At 43.8% G+C, this 22,346-nt stretch overlaps 1 protein-coding gene across 2 annotated transcripts in view; it reads left to right on the top strand.

Annotated features, from left to right (window-relative positions):
* Positions 1-22,346, top strand: part of SLC7A14 (solute carrier family 7 member 14) — a 123,649-nt gene that overhangs the window by 80,333 nt on the left and 20,970 nt on the right. For both annotated transcript variants that reach the window (XM_004270559.3, XM_049709781.1), the window contains 4 exons: positions 1,486-1,703; positions 10,309-10,455; positions 12,361-12,569; positions 14,756-15,633. In XM_004270559.3, the coding sequence (XP_004270607.2) occupies positions 1,486-1,703; positions 10,309-10,455; positions 12,361-12,569; positions 14,756-15,633 (1,452 nt within the window). The remainder of the gene's footprint in view (positions 1-1,485; positions 1,704-10,308; positions 10,456-12,360; positions 12,570-14,755; positions 15,634-22,346) is intronic.

The following is a 22,346-nucleotide window of genomic DNA, read 5'->3' as shown; positions in this document are numbered from 1 at the left end:
CTTAATACATCTTTTGCCAAGTAATTCCCCTCTGAATCTATCCTAAGGAAATTATTCTAGTTTCCATAAAAGCTTTATATGAAAAGATGTTCATCACAGCCTTATTTATAATAACAAAACATTAGAAATAGCTTAAATATTCTACAGTGATTACATAAACTAGGGCAGCATATTATAGAGCTAGCAATTAAAAGGAAGACCAGGAAGACTGCTGTAATAGCATGGAGTATGTTTTTGATGCGATGCTGTATGACAAAGGATACAAACTGGACATGCATCATGTTGATAACTATATAAAAATAAAACTAATACAGGAAAAAGAACTATAAGGAACTTCTCCAGTGGTTTCCTTAGAACATTTAAAAAATTTTTCATAAATAAGCAGGCATTAATTTTTAAATAAGAAAATATATTTCTAAAAGAAACAGAATGGATGAGTAACCGAAATGAGTGAATACTAAATAATCAGAAGCTCATGTAACAAATACCTTGACACTTCAGGCTCTGAGCCTCACTTACCACCCACTTTCCATCCTGATGTCTGACTATCCCTTTACATTCAAGGGAAGCTAAACAGTAGTTGAGGAGGCTTTGGGGTCTTGCCCCAGAACTTCCAGGGACTAATTCAGGGGCTGCACGCAAGTCATTTGACTTTGGCGCCCCTATCTCAGAAGAACTGACCAAAATGCTGAGCACCTAGATACCATGAGAAGATAAAAAATATGAAGACCACATTTTCTCAGTATAATGATTTCATAGAATCTTAGGTCTGAAAGTGTCCTCCAAAATCAGGTAGCCCGCCCTTTCACTTTACAGATGAGGTCCGGAGAAAGGAGGCACTTGCCCAAGGCCACACAGCTGGTCACAGGCAAGAGTTCAGCTGAAATCCAGGAGCGTGACTGCGGAGGCAGTGCCGTCTCCATTCTATAGAGGGCAGGAGTCCACTGGCCAACAGACAAGACCAAAAAAGGCGGGGCATGTTCCCCGGCCATCTTCTCCGCAACCACATTCACTCAAATGGAAAGAACACCCTTCTTCCAATAATTTTCAAAGACACGTATTTCTAAATTTGCTAACAAAGAGAAATTTATGGACTATAAACTAAACAACAATGAAGATAAAACAGTTCAAATAACATGTCAGATCCATATATACATCTGAATGTCCTGGGACAGTCCTGACTTTGGATGTTTCATGCGATGGTTCCATAGGCACTGCTGTAATTGTCGTATCATGTGTCCCAATTTTTGGTCCAGGATATTAGGCCGCCTCACCTATATACCAAAACCTTCCCATTCGCAAATAGACACCTGTGGACCACAGTGGACGTGAACACACACACACAAACACACACACACACACACAGAGTTCCTTCTCCCTCCGTAACAAACTGACCACCTTTCTCTGAGCTGAGTGCAGATGCACCGGGGTAGGCCTGGGATTTTTTCTCCCTGGACAATATTAGCTCATGTCTTTCCACTCTAGGGAAAGGAAAACAATCATACCCGGACCTTCTGGCTTTGGTGATCGCAGTCATCGTCACCATCATTGTCGCACTGGGGGTGAAGAATTCTGTGGGCTTCAACAACGTACTCAATGTGCTGAACCTGGCAGTGTGGGTGTTCATCATGATTGCAGGCTTCTTCTTCATCAATGGGAAATACTGGTCTGAGGGCCAGTTCTTGCCCCACGGCTGGTCAGGGGTGAGTTCATTCCTAAATCCCAGTGTACCTGTTGCACGCTCTGCCTTCCACCCTGTGACAGTCTGAGACATACTTTCAAGAAAATGCTGCTTGTCTCATAACCTTCATGGCACTCTTTTCATCACCTTTTATCTGAATTTAATTGGAATGCTCTGAAGAAGAGGTTCTTTTTTATTTATTTGTTTCACAAACATTTGAGATCCTATTTTATGTGGAAAACAATAATAGACTTGAAGTTTTGGTCACTTGCAATATACCTAATATTACGCTAAGTGCTCTGCATGTAATATCTCATTTAACCTTCCTAATAACCTTGCAAGGAGGATATTTACATTCTGGTCTTACAGATGAAAAAAACTCACACTCAGAGAGGTCAAATGACTTGCTATTAAGCACACAGTGTAAGTGCCCAAGTCAGGACCCAAAGCCAGGACTGTCTGACTCCATAGCCTGTACATGAACAGCTCAGTCCTACAGAATCTCTCTACAGTCTATTCAGACAGTCCGTAAATACACAAGGCAGTAAAGGAGGCCGGGAGAGTGGGCAGGTGAGGAAAGCATGAGTGTTGCCTGGGTATGGAAAAAGAAAAGAACAGTTTTCAAATCTAATCCCAACATTTGACCCAAGGTGGAGAGTTCTGCTGGGGTCTGAGAGCAGAGAAGCCCACCTGGTGTGGTCTGTGGGTTGGCAAGAGAGTGCGCTGGACCAAAAGGACATTTTCAGATCTCATCCCTGTGACCTGATGGTGTGGTTTATGCTAAAGAAAGATGGGACGGTCCGAGTGGCAAATTCTTTATACTGAGAAGTACTAGTTCTAAGTCGCACCTGGATTCTTTCTCTAGCACGACTAAAAATGCTTACTTTATGGATTTACTGGTAAAATTCACCAGCTCATTCTTCTTTTTTTCAAATAGTAGAATATAAATCAGAGAATTTTGAGTTAGAAGGGATCACAGAGGTCACCTGGTCCCATCCCCTCACTTAACAGGTAAATAAACTGAGGCTGGGAGAGGCACACCCACCCAGAATCAGTGACAGAAGCGAGTCCGGGATTCCACCAGTTTTGCTTTTGTAGATTTTGCTTACACTGGTTTTCCTCCAAGAGGTCCAGGGACCAGAAACAGCTCTTGGAGAACACTCAAAATAACTTGTGTGTATTCTAAACCATGCCACGCTGTTCAGTGCAGAGAAACAAGCAAGGAAGCGATCCAAGCCGAGACTTCTAGCCTTCTGCTTATCAGTAAGAATTCTGCGGAGTTCATCCCTCCCTCTTGAAGTGAATGAATCCTAAAACTGCTTAAAACCAGAAGAAGAGACAAAGAAACACTGTTAACCCCATTCTGGATTCCCAAGTCTATATTTTCTTATGATACAAATCGTTCCCTTCCTATCAAATAAGAAAACAACAAATTGTAATAATGAAAAAGAAAGAATGTTTTCCCAGAACTCAATTGCATTTTCATCATAGCACATGAAAGTGTTCTCACCATTTTCTTAACAATGTAAGAAATTACTGGGTCATGGACCTACTACAAGACTTTGGCCAACAGTTAACTTCTGTGCTTTCAGGTTTTCTCATCTATCAAGTGGTAAAACTAATGACAACCAAATGTTTGCCAAAAAAGAATAAAATCTTAGATGTTTTTATGTGCACATTGTGTGGTTAGCAACAGCGATCATGACAGGAGGAAGGAGTTAGAATTTACCCACTACCTGCTGGGTGCCCAGCATTCTGCTCTATGAATATTATCTCACTCTTAAAACAAAACTTTAAAGCAGGTGCTGCTATCCCCAACTTACAAATAGAGAATTCAAGGCTCAGAGAAGCTGGGTAACTTGCCTAAAGTCATTTAGCTAGTCGGTGCCAGGACTGAAATTCCCACCCAGGTGTGTGGCTCCAAAGTCCCTTCCACTACACTGAGTGCCTTATGTATGATGACCCCTCCCTTCTGAGCCTTCTTTAAAAAAAAAGTAAGAATGTAATTAATCTGACATGTCACATTTTCATTTCCTTTAAGCCTTCACAAAGTCCTGGGGTCTTGGAGCTAGAAGGAGCATTAAGATGGAGGTATAGTTAAGCCGGCCCAGGCCAAATGTGCATTTTTACTAAGACATCATATCAAAGCAATTTGAAAACTCTTCTTAATTACTCAGATCATGTTTAATTTTCAAAATCTCCCTAAGAACTTATCTAAACGGCACACACTGTAGTCTAGGCCCCATGTGAAGACTGGAAATAGTCAATATCTTCTGTGTAAATACCCTTTGCCCATGCTGAAGAAGATGAACCAGTCTTTTAGTTCTTCCTTTTGTGCTTTGTTCTGGAGTCTTTATTCTTTTTGGGGGGATCTCCTCTCCCTGCTCAGGGGCTCCACATCCTTCCTCAGTCAGGAGCTGCCTCATCACGGAAGGAGCTAAGCAAGCTAGGCTTAGGGGCTTCCCATTTACCCAATCCCAGGTCTCACTAGCTTCTACAGCAAGAAAAGAAAATTGGAAATCAAGGCATAAAAAAGAAAGGAAGGATGCCATCCCTAACAATTCTTTCCTTATGACATACTCTTTCATACACACTTTTCATTTAATCTTCACCACAGCCTTGCAAGATAAGTACAATGATCTCCACGTTTACATCAAAATAACTGAAGTTTAGAAAAGTTAAGATCACAGATCTAGACTGTTATAGAGTTGAAATTCAATCCCAGTCCTAGATGAGCCAAAGCCCTTATTTACTCCATTACACCCAGGTTTGCGCGCATCTAACCAACTGTCTTTTTTGGCACCTTTGGCCACTGACCTCACTCCAACCCAAACGTGCTACCTGGAGTAGCCTTGTCATTGGTCACCAAAAAAGCTTGGCTGGGATTTTGGATTTTTCACTGCAAATCCATATTCCCTGCAAGAAATTCAAATGTATGTCCTAGTGGCTGTGCCTAAAAACATCATCTGAGCACAAAGGACAGCCCAGTGTGAAGATGATGCTGACTCATCCTCTCTGCTGTCTGCCTGGCCTTGGATTTCTGCGTTGTACATTTCCTCCACAGCCGACTGCCTAGACCTGTTCTTTCTTGACTTTGGTTTCAGGTTGCTTTTCCAGTCCAGCAAGGCCAGTCTGAATATGGAGGCTATTTTTTAAGATCTGACACCTTCTCATGAGCATGTCATCTACCAAGTGAATAAACACACTCCCTACTCTGTCATCTGACAATTGTCAACAAAATCGAGCTGCCTACTTGGCAGCTTCATGAACTTCTTCACTCCTTAAGGAAATTCTGACCCACCCCGACAAGGGAACTAGTGCAGAGTTCCAGTCCACTTTCTTCTTCAATCCTTTTAGGTAGGACGGGATGGAGGAAACCACTGTGGACAGAGTGGTTTATAAGGATACCATTACATGACTTGAAACACAATTTTCAAGGACTCTGAAAGAGTTAAAGAGCAATCCATCCTCTGGCCATGGACCCCTCAGAAGCCTCCTCTTTCCCTGCTCCAACCACTTCCTTCCAAAGAAAATAGCATAAGGAATGGTTTACTCACTTACAGGTTCTGGGTCAAATGCTTCTTTGGTCTTGAAGAGTTTAAGAACAACAAACACTTTTTTTCCCTATATCAAGTAACTGCTGGCCCTCAGCTGAACCCCTGCTTCCATCTGCAATTCCTCAGCTCTTGAACATTGTTGGATGCGTATTCGCTATGTGTTATTTGTTCTCGATGCTATCTTATGGTTTCTCTTTAACCAAATAAGACACTCTACCAGCACAAATAGCTCCCAGGAAAATGGTTAAGAGCAAGTATTTGTGGGGAATGCTGACAGCCTCCAAACAAAGGAAAACCTGTTTCCCATGTCTCCACATCTGAATCCACTTGTTGGAACGTATTAGCACATTCCACTGTCGCTGTGGACAGGCTGCTAATAGATCTGGAGCATGAGGGTGGAAGGAAATGCTGTTAAAGTTGGAGTTTTGTCTTGTGACCTTGAGAGTGAATTATAAAAATGTGCCTAATTATCTCCTAGGCACATCTGGCAGACACGCCAAGGCAGAATACAGAGAGCTGCCGCATCCTAATGCCTCTCAAATATCAGCAAGGCACGAGGGCCAGCGTTTAGGGATCCCAGACGCTGAGTAGCAGGCCAGCAATGACATTCTTTTGTCAACTAATTAAGCAGCGGCCCACCAGCAACTGAGGGACGTGCTGTTTCCCCACAAACCTCTGTAGAGGGAAGGAGCCATCTGGATCGCCTGGCTGAGCAGCTACACCAGGTGGACTTTGGAAGACAATTTCCATTAATGTCATCAAATAAAAATCAATATTGGTTTTTTTTATTTATATAAAACATTAAAGGAAAGTTAGGATAAAGTACAGATGAACCCAGAAACACACACACACACACACACACACACTTAATTAACACACACATTTAATTCACAGATGCTCACCCCTAGGTACCACACACATTCTTTCATGCATGGAAGTGTATCCTAATCGTAAATACTAGAGGCCGGATCTGAGATCTGGGTAGAGTGAAGTGGAAAGCAGTTTTAGTGGGTATTTGGGTAGAGACACCCATACACAGTTTCATTTCGTGGTTCTTTTGTATTTACCAGAAATTATTTGCTTACAAGGAAGAAAAACTTATTCAAACTAACTCAGGTAAAAAGGTGACCCTATTTGCTAATTGTGTTATCTTTTCTTACATAATCTGTTATTTAATCTATATCTTGTTAGGCCAGAGTCTGTTTGATCTTGGCAGGTGCGCTGATTTTTCCCTATTTGCCCACAGTCCCCAGATCCATTCTCTACCCCTCATGCTCTGTTCTGTGCTCCAGAAGACCCCCTGCTGGTTGCTTCCTGTTGGGTTTAGCCAATGGGAGATATCATCAGATCAGAAGGTGAGAAGAGAACAAGGCCAGGGTATTTCTTCCTCACTTCTTCCCAGCCCTGACCCCTAGAGTGCCTTCACTGAAATCATTCATTTGAACCATCTGAGTTAAATTCCATGTCCTGCCTATCGCAGTAGAACCTCCAGATGTCCTACCTTTGATCTGTTTAGTCTTTCTTCAACCATAATTTCTTTCTAGTTCTACACATGCAAGTTCAGGCTAACAGATATTCTCTTTGCAAACTTATTCTCTCTCTTCCCAGCTTGATCATAGTTAATTTTCTGGTATCTAATCATTATCAGTAATTGCCATCCATTCTTTCATTCATCTGGGAAATAGTAGCATCCGTGTTTTACAAACAATATAGATATTTATTAATCTTGTTCAGTTTGTTACCACAGTCAAGGTAGCATTTCGGGTCGTGCAGTGTCCTCTAGACTCCAAGCCCCAGGAAGTCAAGCTCAGAGTGCTTTCTGCACATAACTGCATCCACATCACCAAGCACAGTTCCTGGTTCTTGGGAGCAGTTAATAAAATGTGTCAAGTTCTAAAAGAAAAAATAAGGAGGACGAGGAAGAGGAGGAGGAATTTGTGCCCTTGGTTTCATCTGTTCTAGAAAAACTTATAAAAGTAATAAAAATACTACTGATAAGAGGAATATTTATTAAGTACCTATTGTATTCTATGACTGTGGTTGACTGTATTATCTCATTTAATCCCTGGAACAATCCAACGAGCTAAACACAATTTTTATTTCCATTTAAGTGATAAAGAAAATGAGACCCCAAGGGGTTAGGAACTTGTTCTAGGTCACCAAGCTAGTACCTGGCAGAATCAACCTAGGTCTGACAGTCTACAGAATCTGCACTCCTAACCAAGTCCTATGCCACCCATTTGCATGGCTCTGTGATTCCCTCTGAAGCCTTCAAAATTGGAAGGTGTCCCTCCAATTCTGTCTGGAGGTATCTTCCATTTTTCAGTTAGACATCCCCTGGTCCTCAGTTAATCTTCATATGGCATGGTTTACAGACCTCTCACCTTTTCCAGGGTAGATTGGCCCTATAGTTCTTATTTAGGACCTTCCTACCCACCTATCCTCAGCAGGGAGCTCTTGCAGTATCTATGACCTTTCCATCCAGCACTGATCACACCAAGTGGGCATAGCACCATAGCCGTGGGACATCCTAATCGGGAGCAATGCATCTTTAGACTGATTGTCAGAGAAGGTCACTGTATGATTTACAAGAGGGGTGTGTGTGTGTATGTGCGTGCGTGTGTGTGTGTGTGTGTGTGTGTGTACGGGAAGAAAGATGTTAAAGGAAGAGAAGACAGGACTGTTTTCTGGAAGCTGTCTTAAAGCAAGGCTTTCCTTGATTGGAGCAGCTTAGCGAGCCTACAGTCCCAGTAATCATTCATCCCTGAACACCAGAGACATTTTTTAGACAAATGAAAACAAGCACGTTTCCAAACCTGTGAACCTCCACGTACGATGAGGTGAGATCTGTTTGACCTTCTTGTCTGAATGCCAAAGACACTTTCCACGTCCTCAAATGGAGGACTTCGCTGGTGTGAAATTGGGAGTTATCTCCTCTCTCAGAAAGTACCCCTCTGGTGACAACTGCTTGTTTGAGAAGTTCTTTCTATTAGAATAGATCAGGAGTTCTTAGATTTTTTTGTGTGCAGTGGACTCCTTGGCAGTCTGGTGAAGCCGATGGACCCCTTTTGAATTATGTTTATACTATGTATAAATTGTGTTTATAAATGAATAACCTAATTACATAGGAGTTCGAAAGAAATCAATTACAGTTAACCTATGAACAACACGAGTTTGAACCAAGCGGTTCCACTTAGGTGGATTTTTTTTCAAAAGTAAATACTACAGTACTACGCTGGTCAGTGGTCAGTTGAATCTGCAGATACAGAACCACAGATATGAAGGAACCGAGTACATGGGGGAGCCACAGATACAGAGGGCCAGTGTAAGTTATACTCAAATTTTCAGCTGTGCTGTGGTTGGCACCCCGAACCCCCATGTTGTTCAAGGGTCAATTGTATATTGAAATATAGTTATAAAAATATTTTTAAATTGTGATATAACAATGTGCTTTGTTATCAGTGCTTTAAATATTAATATCTATGTCTAATAACTGACATAAATTGGAAGTCACAATGAGCACAAGTGGTATTTCAAGATCTCTGCAACAACTAATACGATGGGAAAACAGCTGATTGCTATTGGTGACAAAGTCACAGGTACTGTTAGTCACCTACACTCATAATTGAAAGAAATGATAACATTCAGTTGAAGGGTAGTGAAAAGAAAGATGTATTTTTTTCTCTGAAAAATTCTCAGACCCTCCCCCATGCGAATTGCATGGACCCCAGAATAAGAACTTCCAGTTAGAGAACTGAAGCATTAAAGTCCTGACAGGAGAGACTGTAGAAGAGACCAACTCATTTTACAGATGAGCAAAGGTTGCTTTTGAAAGTTTGACACAATCTTCTATTTTGTGATGTTCCTTGTGGGTTCCAGGTCTCAGTATTTTGTCTTTTACCTATTGAGAAGTCAGTAGGAAAGGTAAGAGTGAAAATTTAGGGACAGGTGTCTGCCTGGCACGTGTTTAGAATTTCATCATTTATAAACCGAATATGGAGAAAAGGAAAAAATGGTCAGTCCACAATGAGCCTCACTCCTGGCCCCCTGGCTAGAGCTTGCAGGTTGCCAAATGCCCTCACCCCATACACAAAAGCCCAGAAAAATCTCTTTCATCTTCCCCAAATGGGACACCCCCAAGCATTCAAAGAGGCACATTTCTTACTTTCAGCTGATAATGAGAATGCTAAGGTGGGAAAACATAATTTAAACTTCGAGAGGTTCTTTGGAAGAAAGTCACACACTCCTCAATGGAAGATTTTCACTGCTTGACTCATCAAGTCACAGCCATCCTTGGGATCACACAGGCCCCTGTCAGACAGGCATCCAGCAGATGTCACTGGGTACCACCTCCTCAGCTTCACACTGCCTCCCTCCTCCTCCTGCCCCTGCCCTGTAGCCCAACAAGGCCACTCAAGCCCCCAAAAGGAACAGTAAAATCAAATTGTCTCTACCTGTCTTCCCATGAAAGACACTACACGATTTGAAGATCTTAAAATCTTTTATATCGTTTCACATCTGGAAGATGCCCTGGAAATGATCTGCCAGGGTCACTAATGGTAATCTGCGCAGGACAATATGTGCAAAAGCATCTGCGCCCCTACACTAAATGCCAGAAGCGCCCGCCCCATGTCTCTGTCGGTCACAAGTACCTCCCTACATTTCCAAACATCTCCTAAGGGCAGTCATACGGACCCTGGTTGTGATTGAGAGCCACTGAATGAAAACAGAGCACAAAGAAGTTAATGAGTTCCCCAAGACATAGGGATAGCCAACTCACTGATTTATTTGTAACCCCACTTACTTCCAAAAATTATTTGAATGTGTTGAATGACCTCGTTTTTATTTGGATATAATCCTTCTTATCTTCATGTTACACATGGGGGAATTTCCCAGTGTCACACAGCTAGAAAGTAGAGATCAGAACTCAAGCGTTGAGCACAAGTTCTACCACGTTACTCCTTCTACCACTCAGTACTGTTTGCCGGGCACCAGGCAACTCTGGGGACCACGTCAGGTCCTGGTGCTGCCCTGACACTTTGAGTCTGATAAATGTCTTCATCCCTACAGGTGCTGCAAGGAGCAGCCACATGTTTCTATGCGTTCATTGGCTTTGACATCATCGCCACCACTGGAGAGGAAGCCAAGAATCCCAACACATCCATCCCTTATGCTATCACTGCCTCCCTGGTCATCTGCCTGACAGCATATGTATCCGTAAGTACCAAATGCTTATGTGACCCTCCTCATGGCCTTTTCATATTTGACCTTAAAATGTGGCTCTGGGACTGGGTGTCCTTCTGTCAGGAAGTAATCCTTCACTTGTGCCTTCTAGGTGTTTGTACACATATGTTTCATGTTGCTCCCTCTTTTTACACTGGCTCAAGCTCACCCCACCCACCAATGACAAGGAGAAAATCAGGGCTCCAAACTGGAGCCGGGAGAAGCCCCAGGTCCTCACTTCAGCCATGGCCCCCATCCCTGCTCCGTCCTATGCACAGGCTCTTGGTGTCCGCTGCTGCCCAGGGGATAGTGTGCAGGGAGTGGGCTGCCGTCCAAGGAGCTCAGATCACAGGCTGGCAGTAACGGGTGGGTGTGCAAGCAGAGGCACTGTGGGCCTCTGCGCTCCCTCCTCAATGCCCTTCTGTCTTCTGGGAGCTTCCCGGCAGCAAAGAGACAAGGCTCTCCAAGGGTGGGGAAAGAGAATTCATCATCCTCTAGAAATGCTTCTCCCTTAAATCTGGGGGGTTGGGGGGTGCAGAGTGGGAGGAGAGGTAATTTCTTTCTGCCAGTTGCTCCCTCTTTTTACACTGGCTCAAGTTCGCCTCTTCAGGTTTCCCTGCCAAGGGAAGTCCTTAGAATGAAGCCTTCAGGCTGTCTCCTGAGGATCACGTCCCTCAGACACTCCTCACACTTCTGATGCGTCATCTCTCAGCTCCCATCCCAGAATTTCTATCACAGAAATAGTTCAGCCACATGCAACATCCCCCTCAGCCCCTGGCAGTGGAGAGGACCAGCTGGTAAGCCGACAGATGTGTGATTACACAAATCCCCCCAAGTCCTGGAGGTCCAACTCACTTCAGCCACCACAATTATCATAGAAAGAGCCAGCAGCCAGGGTGCATGCGTCAGCCCTGCTGCTCCTGCTGCCACGGCATGCGACAAGAACCTCTTCACAACCCCTACCAAAAAAACCAGAAAGACACCTTTAGCAACAACCTGAAGAAACCAGGCCAAGGGATCATTAAGGCAAGCTGCAAAACAGGACTGTCCTGGAAGCCAAAGGAAAACATGAGAGCAGCACTGGATGTGGTTTGCCCACCCAAACCTTTATGGATAGGTCAGTTATCAACCCCCCCGCCCCGCCCCATGCACACACATGCAACTGGCTTCATCTTATCCAACCCTGATTAGCCCTGCAGACAGAATGTTCAGGAGTAGCTGGGGGTGGGGGAAGCAGGCAGGGGTAGCAGCAGAGACACTCTGCTCTGCATTCCCCCTCCCTCATACCTCCCCTCTTCCAGTAGTCAACCGTTGTAGCACACGCAGTAAAGTTAATAATCACAGCTCCTTCCTTAGAAGAGTGCTTTATAGACTACAGAATATGTCTACGCATCTACCAACTTTTGCCTATCCTAATCTAATGTGGGCAGGACACACTCTGAGAGTTGCTGTAAGAATCTATCCCTCTCTCCTCAGGTCTACCCCAATGTTGCTGGGAAAGATTCCCTTTTAGAATGTGTGGGCCCTAACCATGCCTCAGGGGTTGTTTGGTCTTGTGTTGGTCAGCAGGCACCCATTCTACCACCAGGAAAAAGTCAAATTGCTGGGCTGTGGTCATTCATCCTGCTGTCCTCCCTAGTGGCGCATGGCTTCACTGGAGGATCCTGAATCCTGATCCAAATGATTTGGTCTAGTCCACTAAATTCACATGTGGGGAGAAAATACTGAGACCGAGCGTTCCAAAGGCCAAATAACTGGTCTACAGTAAAGGCACATGCCACGAAGTGGCAGATCCCAGCTCCCATGCAGGACCAGGCCTCTTTCCTCTCCTATGGGACCTCCATCCATGCTTCAGACAGACCCCTCTACCTCCAGCCATGTTTCCTCTTGTTTTAACAGGTGAGCATGATCTTAACTCTGATGGTGCCATATTATGCGATTGACACGGAATCCCCGCTCATGGAGATGTTTGTGGCTCGTGGGTTCTATGCTGCAAAATTCATAGTGGCCATCGGGTCGGTTGCAGGACTGACAGTCAGCTTGCTGGGCTCCCTCTTCCCAATGCCGAGGATCATTTATGCCATGGCTGGCGACGGGCTCCTTTTCAGGTAAGGGCTATGCTCGGTGGCATTTATTCTATTCTTCCATGCCTACCCAGGGAGACTGTCACCCACTGTCAGCCTGACTGTAATTCTGATGTGAGTGCCTGTCACATAGACAATGGAACTTTTCATGTATCTTGGCAAAGGGTTTGAGTGAAATTAGTTTAGGTCCTAAAACAGCCCCTCCGTTTGACTCTGGGTCCACATGTTCAATCTAGCAACAAACTAATATGTCCCCCCAATGGCCCACTCCCCTCTTATTTGACATTGTATAAAGATGATGAGTGCCAAAATGCTACACTGGGTGGCCTCCAGAAGGAAGAACCCATCCCAGGGGCATCTGAGGCTTGCCCTCACATTGAGGCCTGATGACTGCCCTCTCTGAAGCTGAAAAAGTTCACAGTTACAATCAAAGAGAGGATAAGACCCTCTGAACAGAGCCTAATAATAGTAGCAACAATCGCTACCACTTATTGAACATTTGTGTATCCCAGGTATATAGTATCCCATTTAGTCAGCACAATAACTCTATTTTACAGAAGAGTATACTAGATGAATATACTCAGAGAGGTTAAAAAAAAAAACTTGCCCCAAATCCCCCAGCTGCTGGGTGGCGGGGTCAGGATTTGAACCCAGGACTGTCTGATCCCGACAACCAGACTTTTAACCACACCAGTACACTGACACTTCCAGCCCCCTAAGCTGGCTATGAAGTAGCCTATCTGCCCATGGTACAAAGGGGATGTGGCCCCATCTCTTGGTTCCTAGCGTCTACTGTGTGAAGAGCTTGCAGGGAAGGCATTCTTCAAGCGCACAAAACAAGGAGTAAACCTCCAAGGATCTCTCAGGAGTGCAGAGGGATCCAGCTCAGGGACTTTATCCCTGCCATCGGCTGTCACATTCTGCACCCTTTCCTCCGCATACCCCCTGAGGTCACCACCGAGCTGTGACCTTGGGGGAGCTGGAAAGATCAAGAAAAGGCTGACTAGCTATCTATTTTATATTTGGTAGTGTACATATGTCCATGCCGCTCTCTCACTTCATCCCAGCTTACCCTTCCCCTCCCCGCAGCCGCATAGCACAGGGAGATCAGCTCCATGCTTTGTGACCACCTAGAGCGGTGGGATAGGTAGGGTGGGAGGGAGGGAGACGCAAGAGGGAGTTGATATGGGGATATATGTATATGTATAACTGATTCACTTTGTTTTAAAGCAGAAACTAACACACCATTGTAAAGCAATTATGCTCCAATAAAGATGTAAAAAAAGATGTTAAAAAAAAAGAAAAGGCTGACCATAGTGGAGGTGTGACAACTTCACACACCCAAAACGTTTTTCAGCTGTCAAAGAAAACCGAGAGGAAAGATGCTGGCGCTCCAAGCACAGTTTATATTCCTGTTTCATGGACTGAAACATGGAAATAAGGGAGGAATGGAAGAGGAGGGAGCAGGGAGTGCCAGAATGAGAGAGGAGGAAGGCGGGAACCTACCTAAGCCTCCAGGAACTGCTAAAGAAGGGTGCCACTCAGTCACCCTTGTTGGTCTTCTCTATCTTCTCCAGTTAGTAAGTGGCCGGATTTAGGTTTCATTCAGGAGCACATGTTCTCAACGACTGTACTACTTTGCCAACCAAATCCCTGTACTTCTGTTGTAGAGCAAGTGCTTCTCAAGCTCTGGCATAAATCCGAATCCTCTGGAGGTTTTTTAAAGTGTAGACTTTGTTGGGCCCCACTCCCAGAGAGTCTGACATGGTAGGTCTCAGGTAAAACCTCAGAATACATATTTCTAACGAGTTCCAAGGTGATGCTGATGCTGTTGATCCATGGACCACACTTTGGGTAACACAGGTGTAGAGGACCCCCAAGCAGATGTATGACTTTGCCAAGTATCCCTTCTTCATAGCAAAGCCTATGCTTCAATTTGGATTTCTGAGAATCCCCTAGATTCAATCAACCCATCACATCACATAATGAAGTAGGAACTTTAATAGAGAAGTTCGGCTCAAACTCAAGGAATTAAAGTAAATTCTGTTTAAATTCTACTCCGGGAACCAAATCCTGGGGTAGGGAATAGCAGCTGTATTTAAAGCAGTGAATCCAGAAGCTGGAGAAACAGGACCAGGAGGTGTTAAACCATGCTGAATCAATCCCCACGTGTAGCTCACCGTGAACCCTCTGCTTGCCCCTCCCTTCAGGTTCCTGGCTCACGTGAGCTCCTACACAGAGACCCCAGTGGTGGCCTGCATTGTGTCGGGGTTCCTGGCGGCTCTCCTCTCCCTATTAGTCAGCCTGAGAGATCTGATTGAGATGATGTCCATCGGCACCCTCCTCGCCTACACCTTGGTCTCTGTCTGCGTCTTGCTCCTTCGATACCAACCAGAAAGTGACATCGACGGGTTTGTCAAGTTTTTGTCTCAGGAGCACACAAAGAAGAAGGAGGGCATTCTGGCTGACTGTGAGAAGGAAGTTGGCTCTCCTGTGAGTGAAGGGGAAGAGTTTTCCGGCCCAACCACCAACACATGTGGGGCTAAGAACTTACCATCCTTGGGAGACAACGAGATGCTCATAGGGAAATCAGACAAGTCGACCTACAACGTCAACCACCCAAACTACGGCACCGTGGACATGACCACAGGCATAGAAGCTGATGAAACTGAAAACATTTATCTCATCAAGTTAAAGAAGCTGATTGGGCCCCGTTACTACACCATGAGGATCCGGCTGGGCCTTCCAGGCAAAATGGACCGGCCCACAGCAGCTACAGGGCACACGGTGACCATCTGCGTGCTTCTGCTCTTCATCCTCATGTTCATCTTCTGCTCCTTCATCATCTTTGGTTCCGACTACATCTCAAAGCAGAGCTGGTGGGCCATCCTTCTGGTCATTCTGATGGTGCTGCTGATCAGCATCCTGGTGTTTGTGATCCTGCAGCAGCCAGAGAACCCCAAGAAGCTGCCCTATATGGCTCCCTGTCTCCCCTTTGTGCCTGCCTTTGCCATGCTGGTGAACATCTATCTCATGCTAAAGCTCTCCACCATCACGTGGATCCGGTTTGCGGTCTGGTGCTTTGTGGGTAAGCAACTTCCTTTGAAGCCTTGAGAGTTCCCTTCTAAGACCTTGATCAGGCTTATCTCAAAATTACCTCCTAGCTGGGCTGGGCATCACTATTCCAGAGAAATCTGGCTGGTTCTGTGGATCCCTACTTCCTGCTTTAGAGTCAAAAAAGCCAGTTGTGCCCTTTCTGCCTGTTATGATCTTGGTTGTGAGTTTTGAAGAAAGATACTGATCAATCCATCACTTCACTGAATCCTATTACTGGATGTTCTTCTGGTGGATAATTAGTATCATAGAAAGTCCACTTAAAATGAATCCACATTTTTAAAAAGGACAAAAATAACATATAAAAATGAGGGTGGGAAAGGCTGATTGGAATTCTTAGAAACTAAAAATTATGAAAAATTTTATTTACCTTACGTTCAACAAAATTAAAATGGCAATCAATCATGCCATGTTTTTTAAATGAGCAAACTATGAATTAAGTATGGGGTTTTAGGCAGTTTTTTGACAAAATTGTATCATGGCACCATTTAACAGCCCTCACTTTTTGTTGACTTTGCAAAATATTCAAGTTTTTCATTTTTTCCCCAAGATCTTTCTTCATCCTTTGATATTCCGATCATTCTCTTGGGAAGTACCCATCATACCATCATCCTTGTTGCTTTCTCTCCTTCTATTGATAACTGATAGGACTCTGCTGGGTCATCAACGTCCACAGCTTTGAGTGAATTACTATTGCTCTCTCTAAACTCACTTTCACTGCCTTCAGGAAGTCCTGTATCATTCCTAAGATTTCTAGTTTTCCTTTGGGATCAATTTATATTATATTCACATTACATGTTTATCCTATATGACCATCACCGATGTTTACGAAATTGCTGGGGATTGGTGCTCATGATAACTTGAGAGGGATGTTTAAGTGAAGACTAATTTTAAAGTTCCTTAGTTATTATTTTTATATTTCCTATACAACTTGGTAACCCTGGGGTCTCTGGCAACAAATACTTAGCTAAGGAGAGTCCTTAGGTGCTCTGAGGAATAGGAAAGTAAAGAATAAGTAACTCAGCCTTAAGGGAGGCAAGACAAATATGTGTGAATCAACCAGCCTGGGCAAGGCAGCATAGAGAGTCATTGAGTTGTAGCCCATCCACTCCTTGAGGTCAGGGATATGGGTGTTCAACCCGGTGACCTCTGTGCCGGAACATAGTTCGTGCTTAATAAATACCTATGATTGTAAAGCACTCTTCAGATGAGAAAAAGGAAACTTCCAGTCAGAATAGCTGGAAAGGACTTAGGAGATAGAATTTGAACTGGGCCTATAAGATAGGATTTCGGTAGAGGGAAGTGGGGGGAAAACACAGGATTCAAAGGAAAGAACATATGTCTCCCAGAAGACTCCTCACATCCGAAGGCCATCCTATGCCTTCCTGTAAGCATTTTGTACCAATTTTTCACTACCCTAAGCCTCATCCCTTGTTAGACTTTAAGGGATCTCTTGAGAGGACCCCACCGACTCATGAAAATTCTAAGCATTTATATGATTCATTCACAATCTCTCTTTTCTGTTTAAACATTTTTCCACTGGAACAAGAAGCTAACCAATGGAAAGATGCTATTATGGGTAGAAATGAATGCAGTGGGTAGAGTATTAGAGTCATGTATTTGTCAAGTGAATGAAGGCACAAACACAAATACACATGAATTTATTCATCTTTTCCTGGACTATTTAAGCTAGAAGAAGCCTCCAACATCTAGTACAGTGTTACCCACAATGTGGTGACTATTCCATTGTTAATATTTGGACCGATTTTAGAGAGTATATGAATGAACTTTAAAAAATATTATATGATTATGATTCACTTTCACAAATACTAGAAAAATATATACATTCCCATGAATCTGGTGATTATTTTTAAATTCTAACAGTGAGTCAAGGAGATTCAAGATGGTGGAGAGTAGGTGGACATGGAGTTCATCTCTCTCCACGGATGCATCAGGAATACATCTGTAGATGCAACAATTCTCACAGAACACCAGCTGAAAACTAGCAGAAGACCTTGGACACTGGAAAGGACTATAAAGATCCCTGCATAACTGGGTAGGATGGAAAAAAAGAAGGGAGAAGGAGGAGGAGAGGAAGCAGGACAGGACCTGCACCCCAAGGAGAGGAAGCTGAAACAGAGGAGAGAGACCTGAATTGGGGGAAAACCCCTCTCTGACGGGGAAATAGACTGGGACAGAGGGGAAGCATTAGAGGCTGTCGGAAGACGGTGAAGTGGCCAGTCTGTGGCAGACAGGGCCGAGTGAGAAACACACAGACGGTCCATACTGTGGACATACGTGCCTGGGACTGGGACATGTATTCACAGGTGTGCAAAGGGGCTGGGAGCTGGTGCATGAGGACTGGAGAACAGGCTCAGAGCGAGAAATGCTGTTGGCTGTGGGGAGACGGACTGAGGGGATGGGAGGGAGGAAATCTGCAGCAGGGAATGCCTAGGGAGGAAGACTGGACTGCCATGGAAGCAGGGTGCTATTGATCAGTCACACACAGGGGGAGAAGCCATTACTGTAGCCTCTCTCTACCTACATGCCAGCACCTGCCAGTGACAATAAAAAAAGCCCCCTCAGGGCTGGCCCTCATGTGCCTTACGCCGGGAGGCAGAAAAGGCCCTCGCTAGGGCCATATCTCTTGCACCCGTGGCCGCCGGCTTCCCTGCACATTTGGCGCCCCTGGGGCTCCCATGATCCAAGCAGTCATACCACCTCTGCGCCTGGTCCTCACAGGGGCAGACCCAAGAGCTCCAAGGCAGACTCAGGACAAGACTCCTGTGGGTGGACCACATGTAGAGGTGGGGATAAAACCAAAGCTGAACCCCAGGGATGGGGTGACTAAGGAAGAAGATGGAAAATCTTTCCACCAGCTGTACAAGCTGCAGATTAAATCCCCACAATCAGTTAGGTAGACCCTGCATCTATGGAATATCTGAGTAGACACTGAGTGTTCCCACAAATGAAAACAGTCTAGGGCTTCCCTGGTGGCACAGTAGTTGAGAATCTGCCTGCCAATGCAGGGGACACGGGTTCGAGCCCTGGTCTGGGAAGATCCCACATGCCGTGGAGCAACTAAGCCCGTGCGCCACAGCTACTGAGCCTGCACGTCTGGAGCCTGTGCTCCGCAACAAGAGAAGGCCGCGACAGTGAGAGGCCCGTGCACCATGATGAAGAGTGGCCCCCGCTCGCCGCAACTAGAGAAAGCCCTCACACAGAAACGAAGACCCAACACAGCCAAAAATAAATAAATAAATTTATTTAAAAAAAAAAAACAGTCTAGCTCTGGCAGCTGTGGACTTTGGGGGCAGCACATGCAGGAACTGGGCCAGATCAGAGCCTGAGTGGTCCCCACAGTGCTCACAGCAGGTCCAGAGACCAGCCCAGAGGCAGAGGAGAGCCTCCTGGGGAGGCAGAGGGGGGCTGTGGCTCACGGCGTGTGCAAGGACACTTACAGCAGACACCCCATGGAAACATAATTATTACTATCGACTTTATTATGTTTTGATTCATTCTGTTGTTGGTTCTAGCTTTTTTTTTGGTTTCTTTTTCTTTTTTTGTTTCTTGTTGTTTTGGGGGGTTTTCTTGTTTTGTTTATTTAGTCTTTTGGGATCTCTGCTGTATAACTTTTTAAAAATTTTTTTATACATTTCTATTTATACTTTGCTTTTCTGTTGTCCTGTGTTTTTTCCCTTTTTATTTTATTTTATTATCTTTCTAATCATTTTTATCACTTTGTTGTCTCCTTGCTTTCTTCTTCAGTTGGCACACTGCTTTGGTTTTGTTTTTAGGTTATGTGTTTTTGTTACTTTTAATCCTAATTGTTTGATTTCATTTTTGAATTCTATTTGTCTTGTTGTTCTCTGGCTTTTTGTTTTATTTGGCTCTGTTTTTGTTTCTTTTATGTGTGTGTGTGTTTCCTTGTTTCTGTTTCTGTTTGATTTTGTTTTCACCATTTCTCTGGGATTTTGTTTGTCTTTTTTTTCTTTAATATATTTTCTATTTTTTTAAATATTTGTTTTATGTTGCTTTTCTGCTCTTCTGTCTTCTTTCCCCTTTCTCTTTTTCTCTTTTCTTTAATATGATTTTTGTTGGTTTGCTTTGTTTCTTTGCTTCATTCTCCAGCTGGCACTCTGCTTTGGTTTTGTTTTTTGGTTCGGGGTTTTTGTCAGCTTTCTTCTTAATTGTTTGATTTTCTTCTTGGGTTCTTTTGTTTGTCTGGTTGTTTTGCTATTTGATTTATTTTGTTCTGTTTTTGTTTCTTTGTGTGTGTGCATGTTTCCTTGTTTCTGTTTGTATGATTTTACTTTTTACCATTTGTCTGGGACGAGCGACTTGCGGGGTCATGGTCCCTCAACCAGAAGTCAAGCCTGAGGCTCTGGAGTGGGAGCACTGAGCCCGGGATGCTGGACCACTAGAGAATTCCTGGCCCCGGGGAAGATTAATCACCAAGGGCTCTCTTGGAGGCCTCTATCTGAATCCAAGACCCAGCTCCACCCAACTGCCAGCAGCTAACAACGCTGGACGCCTCACACTAAACAACAAACAAGACAAGAACAAAAACCCATTCATCAGCACACAGACTACTTAAAGTGATAGTAAGCTCACAGACACCCCAAAACATACCACATGACATGGCCCTGCTCATCAGAGGGAAAATACTCAGTTCCACCCACCAGAATGCAGGCACCAGTCCCTCCCATCAGGAAGCCTACACAAGGCACTGGACCAACCCCACCACCGGGGGCAGAGAACAGAAGCAAGAGGAACTATGAGCCTGCAGCCGAGGGAAAGAAGACCTCAAATACTGTAAATTAGACAAAATGAGAAGACAGAGAAATATCTTATAGGCAAAGGAGCAAGATAAAAACCCACAAGGCCAAATAAATGAAGAGGAAATAGGCAAACTACCTGAAAAAGAATTCAGAGTAATGATAGTAAAGATGATCAAAAATCTTGGAAAGAGAATAGAGAAAATACAAGAAACGTTTAACAAGGACTTAGAAGGACTAAAGAGCCAACAAACAGTAATGAACAACACAATAACTGAAATTAAAAATACTTTAATTTTTTTAATTAAATAAAAAATAGCGGAAAACTGAGGCAGAAGAATGGATAAGTGAGCTGGAAGATAGAAAGGTGGAAATAACTTCCAGGGAGAAGAATACAGAAAAAAGAATGAAAAGAATTAAGGACAGTCTCAGAGACCTCTGGAACAACATTAAGCGTACGAACAATGAATTATAGGCATCCCAGAAGAAGAAGAAAAAAGAAAGGGTCGGAGAAAATATTTGAAGAGATTATAGTTGAAAACTTCCCCAACATGGGAAAGGAAATAGTCAATCAAGTCCAAGACATGCAGAGAGTCCCATACAGGATAAACCCAAGGAGAAACATGCCGAGACACATATTAATCAAACTAATAGAAATTAAACACAATGAAAAAATATTAAAAGCAGCAAGGGAAAAACAACAAATAACATACAAGGGAATTCCCATAAGGTTAACAGCTGATCTTTCAGCAGAAACTCTACAGGCCAGAAGGGAGTGGCAAGATATATTTAAACTGATGAAAGGGAAAAACCTACAACCAAGATTACTCTACCCAGCAAGGATCTCATTCAGATTTGATGGAGAAATCAAAAGTTTTACAGACAAGCAAAAGTTAAGAGAATTCAGCACCACCACACCAGCTTTACAAAAAAATGCTAAAGGAACTTCTCTAGGCAGGAAATGCAAGAGAAGGAAAAGACTTACAAAAACAAATCCAAAACAGTTAAGAAAACAGTAACAGAAACATACATATCAATAATTTCCTCAAATGAAAATGGATTAAATGCCCCAGCCAAAAGACACAGACTGGCTGAATGGATACAAAAACAAGACCCATATATATGTTGTCTACAAGAGACCACCTTCAGACCTAGGGACACATACAGACTGAAAGTGAGGGGATGGAGAAAGAAATTCCATGCAAATGGAAATCAAAAGAAAGCTGGAGTAGCAATATGCATATCAGATAAAATACACTTTAAAATAAAGACTAGGGCTTCCCTGGTGGCGCAGTGGTTGAGAGTCTGCCTGCCGATGCAGGGGACACGGGTTCATGGCCCGGTCTGGGAGGATCCCACATGCCGCGGAGTGGCTGGGCCCGTGAGCCATGGCCGCTGAGCTTGCATGTCCAGAGCCTGTGCTCCGCAACGGGAGAGGCCACGACAGTGAGAGGCCCACGTACCGCAAAATAAAATAAAATAAATAAAATAAAATAAAATAAAGACTATTACAAGAGACAAGGAAGGACACTATATAATGATCAAGGGATCAATCCAAGAAGATATAACAATTGTAAATATCTATTCACCCAACACAGGAGCACCTCAATACATAAGGCAAATGCTAACAGCCATAAACAGGGAAATGAACAGTAACACAATAATAGTAGGTGACTTTAACACTCCACTTACACCAATGGACAGATCATCCAAAGAGAAAATAAATAAGAAAACACAAGCTTTAAATGACACATTAGACCAGATGGACTTAATTGATATTTCTAGGACATTCCATCCAAAAACAACAGAATACACTTTCTTCTCAAGTGCACACGGAACATTCTCCAGGATAGATCACACCTTGGGTCACAAATCAAGCCTCCGTAAATTTAAGAAAATTGAAATTGTA

The sequence above is a fragment of the Orcinus orca genome, chromosome 5 (assembly GCF_937001465.1).
Source record: "Orcinus orca chromosome 5, mOrcOrc1.1, whole genome shotgun sequence".
Taxonomy (NCBI): domain Eukaryota; kingdom Metazoa; phylum Chordata; class Mammalia; order Artiodactyla; family Delphinidae; genus Orcinus; species Orcinus orca.
The sequence above is the reverse complement of the archived record's forward strand: the minus strand, read 5'-3'. Positions and strand labels throughout refer to the sequence as shown.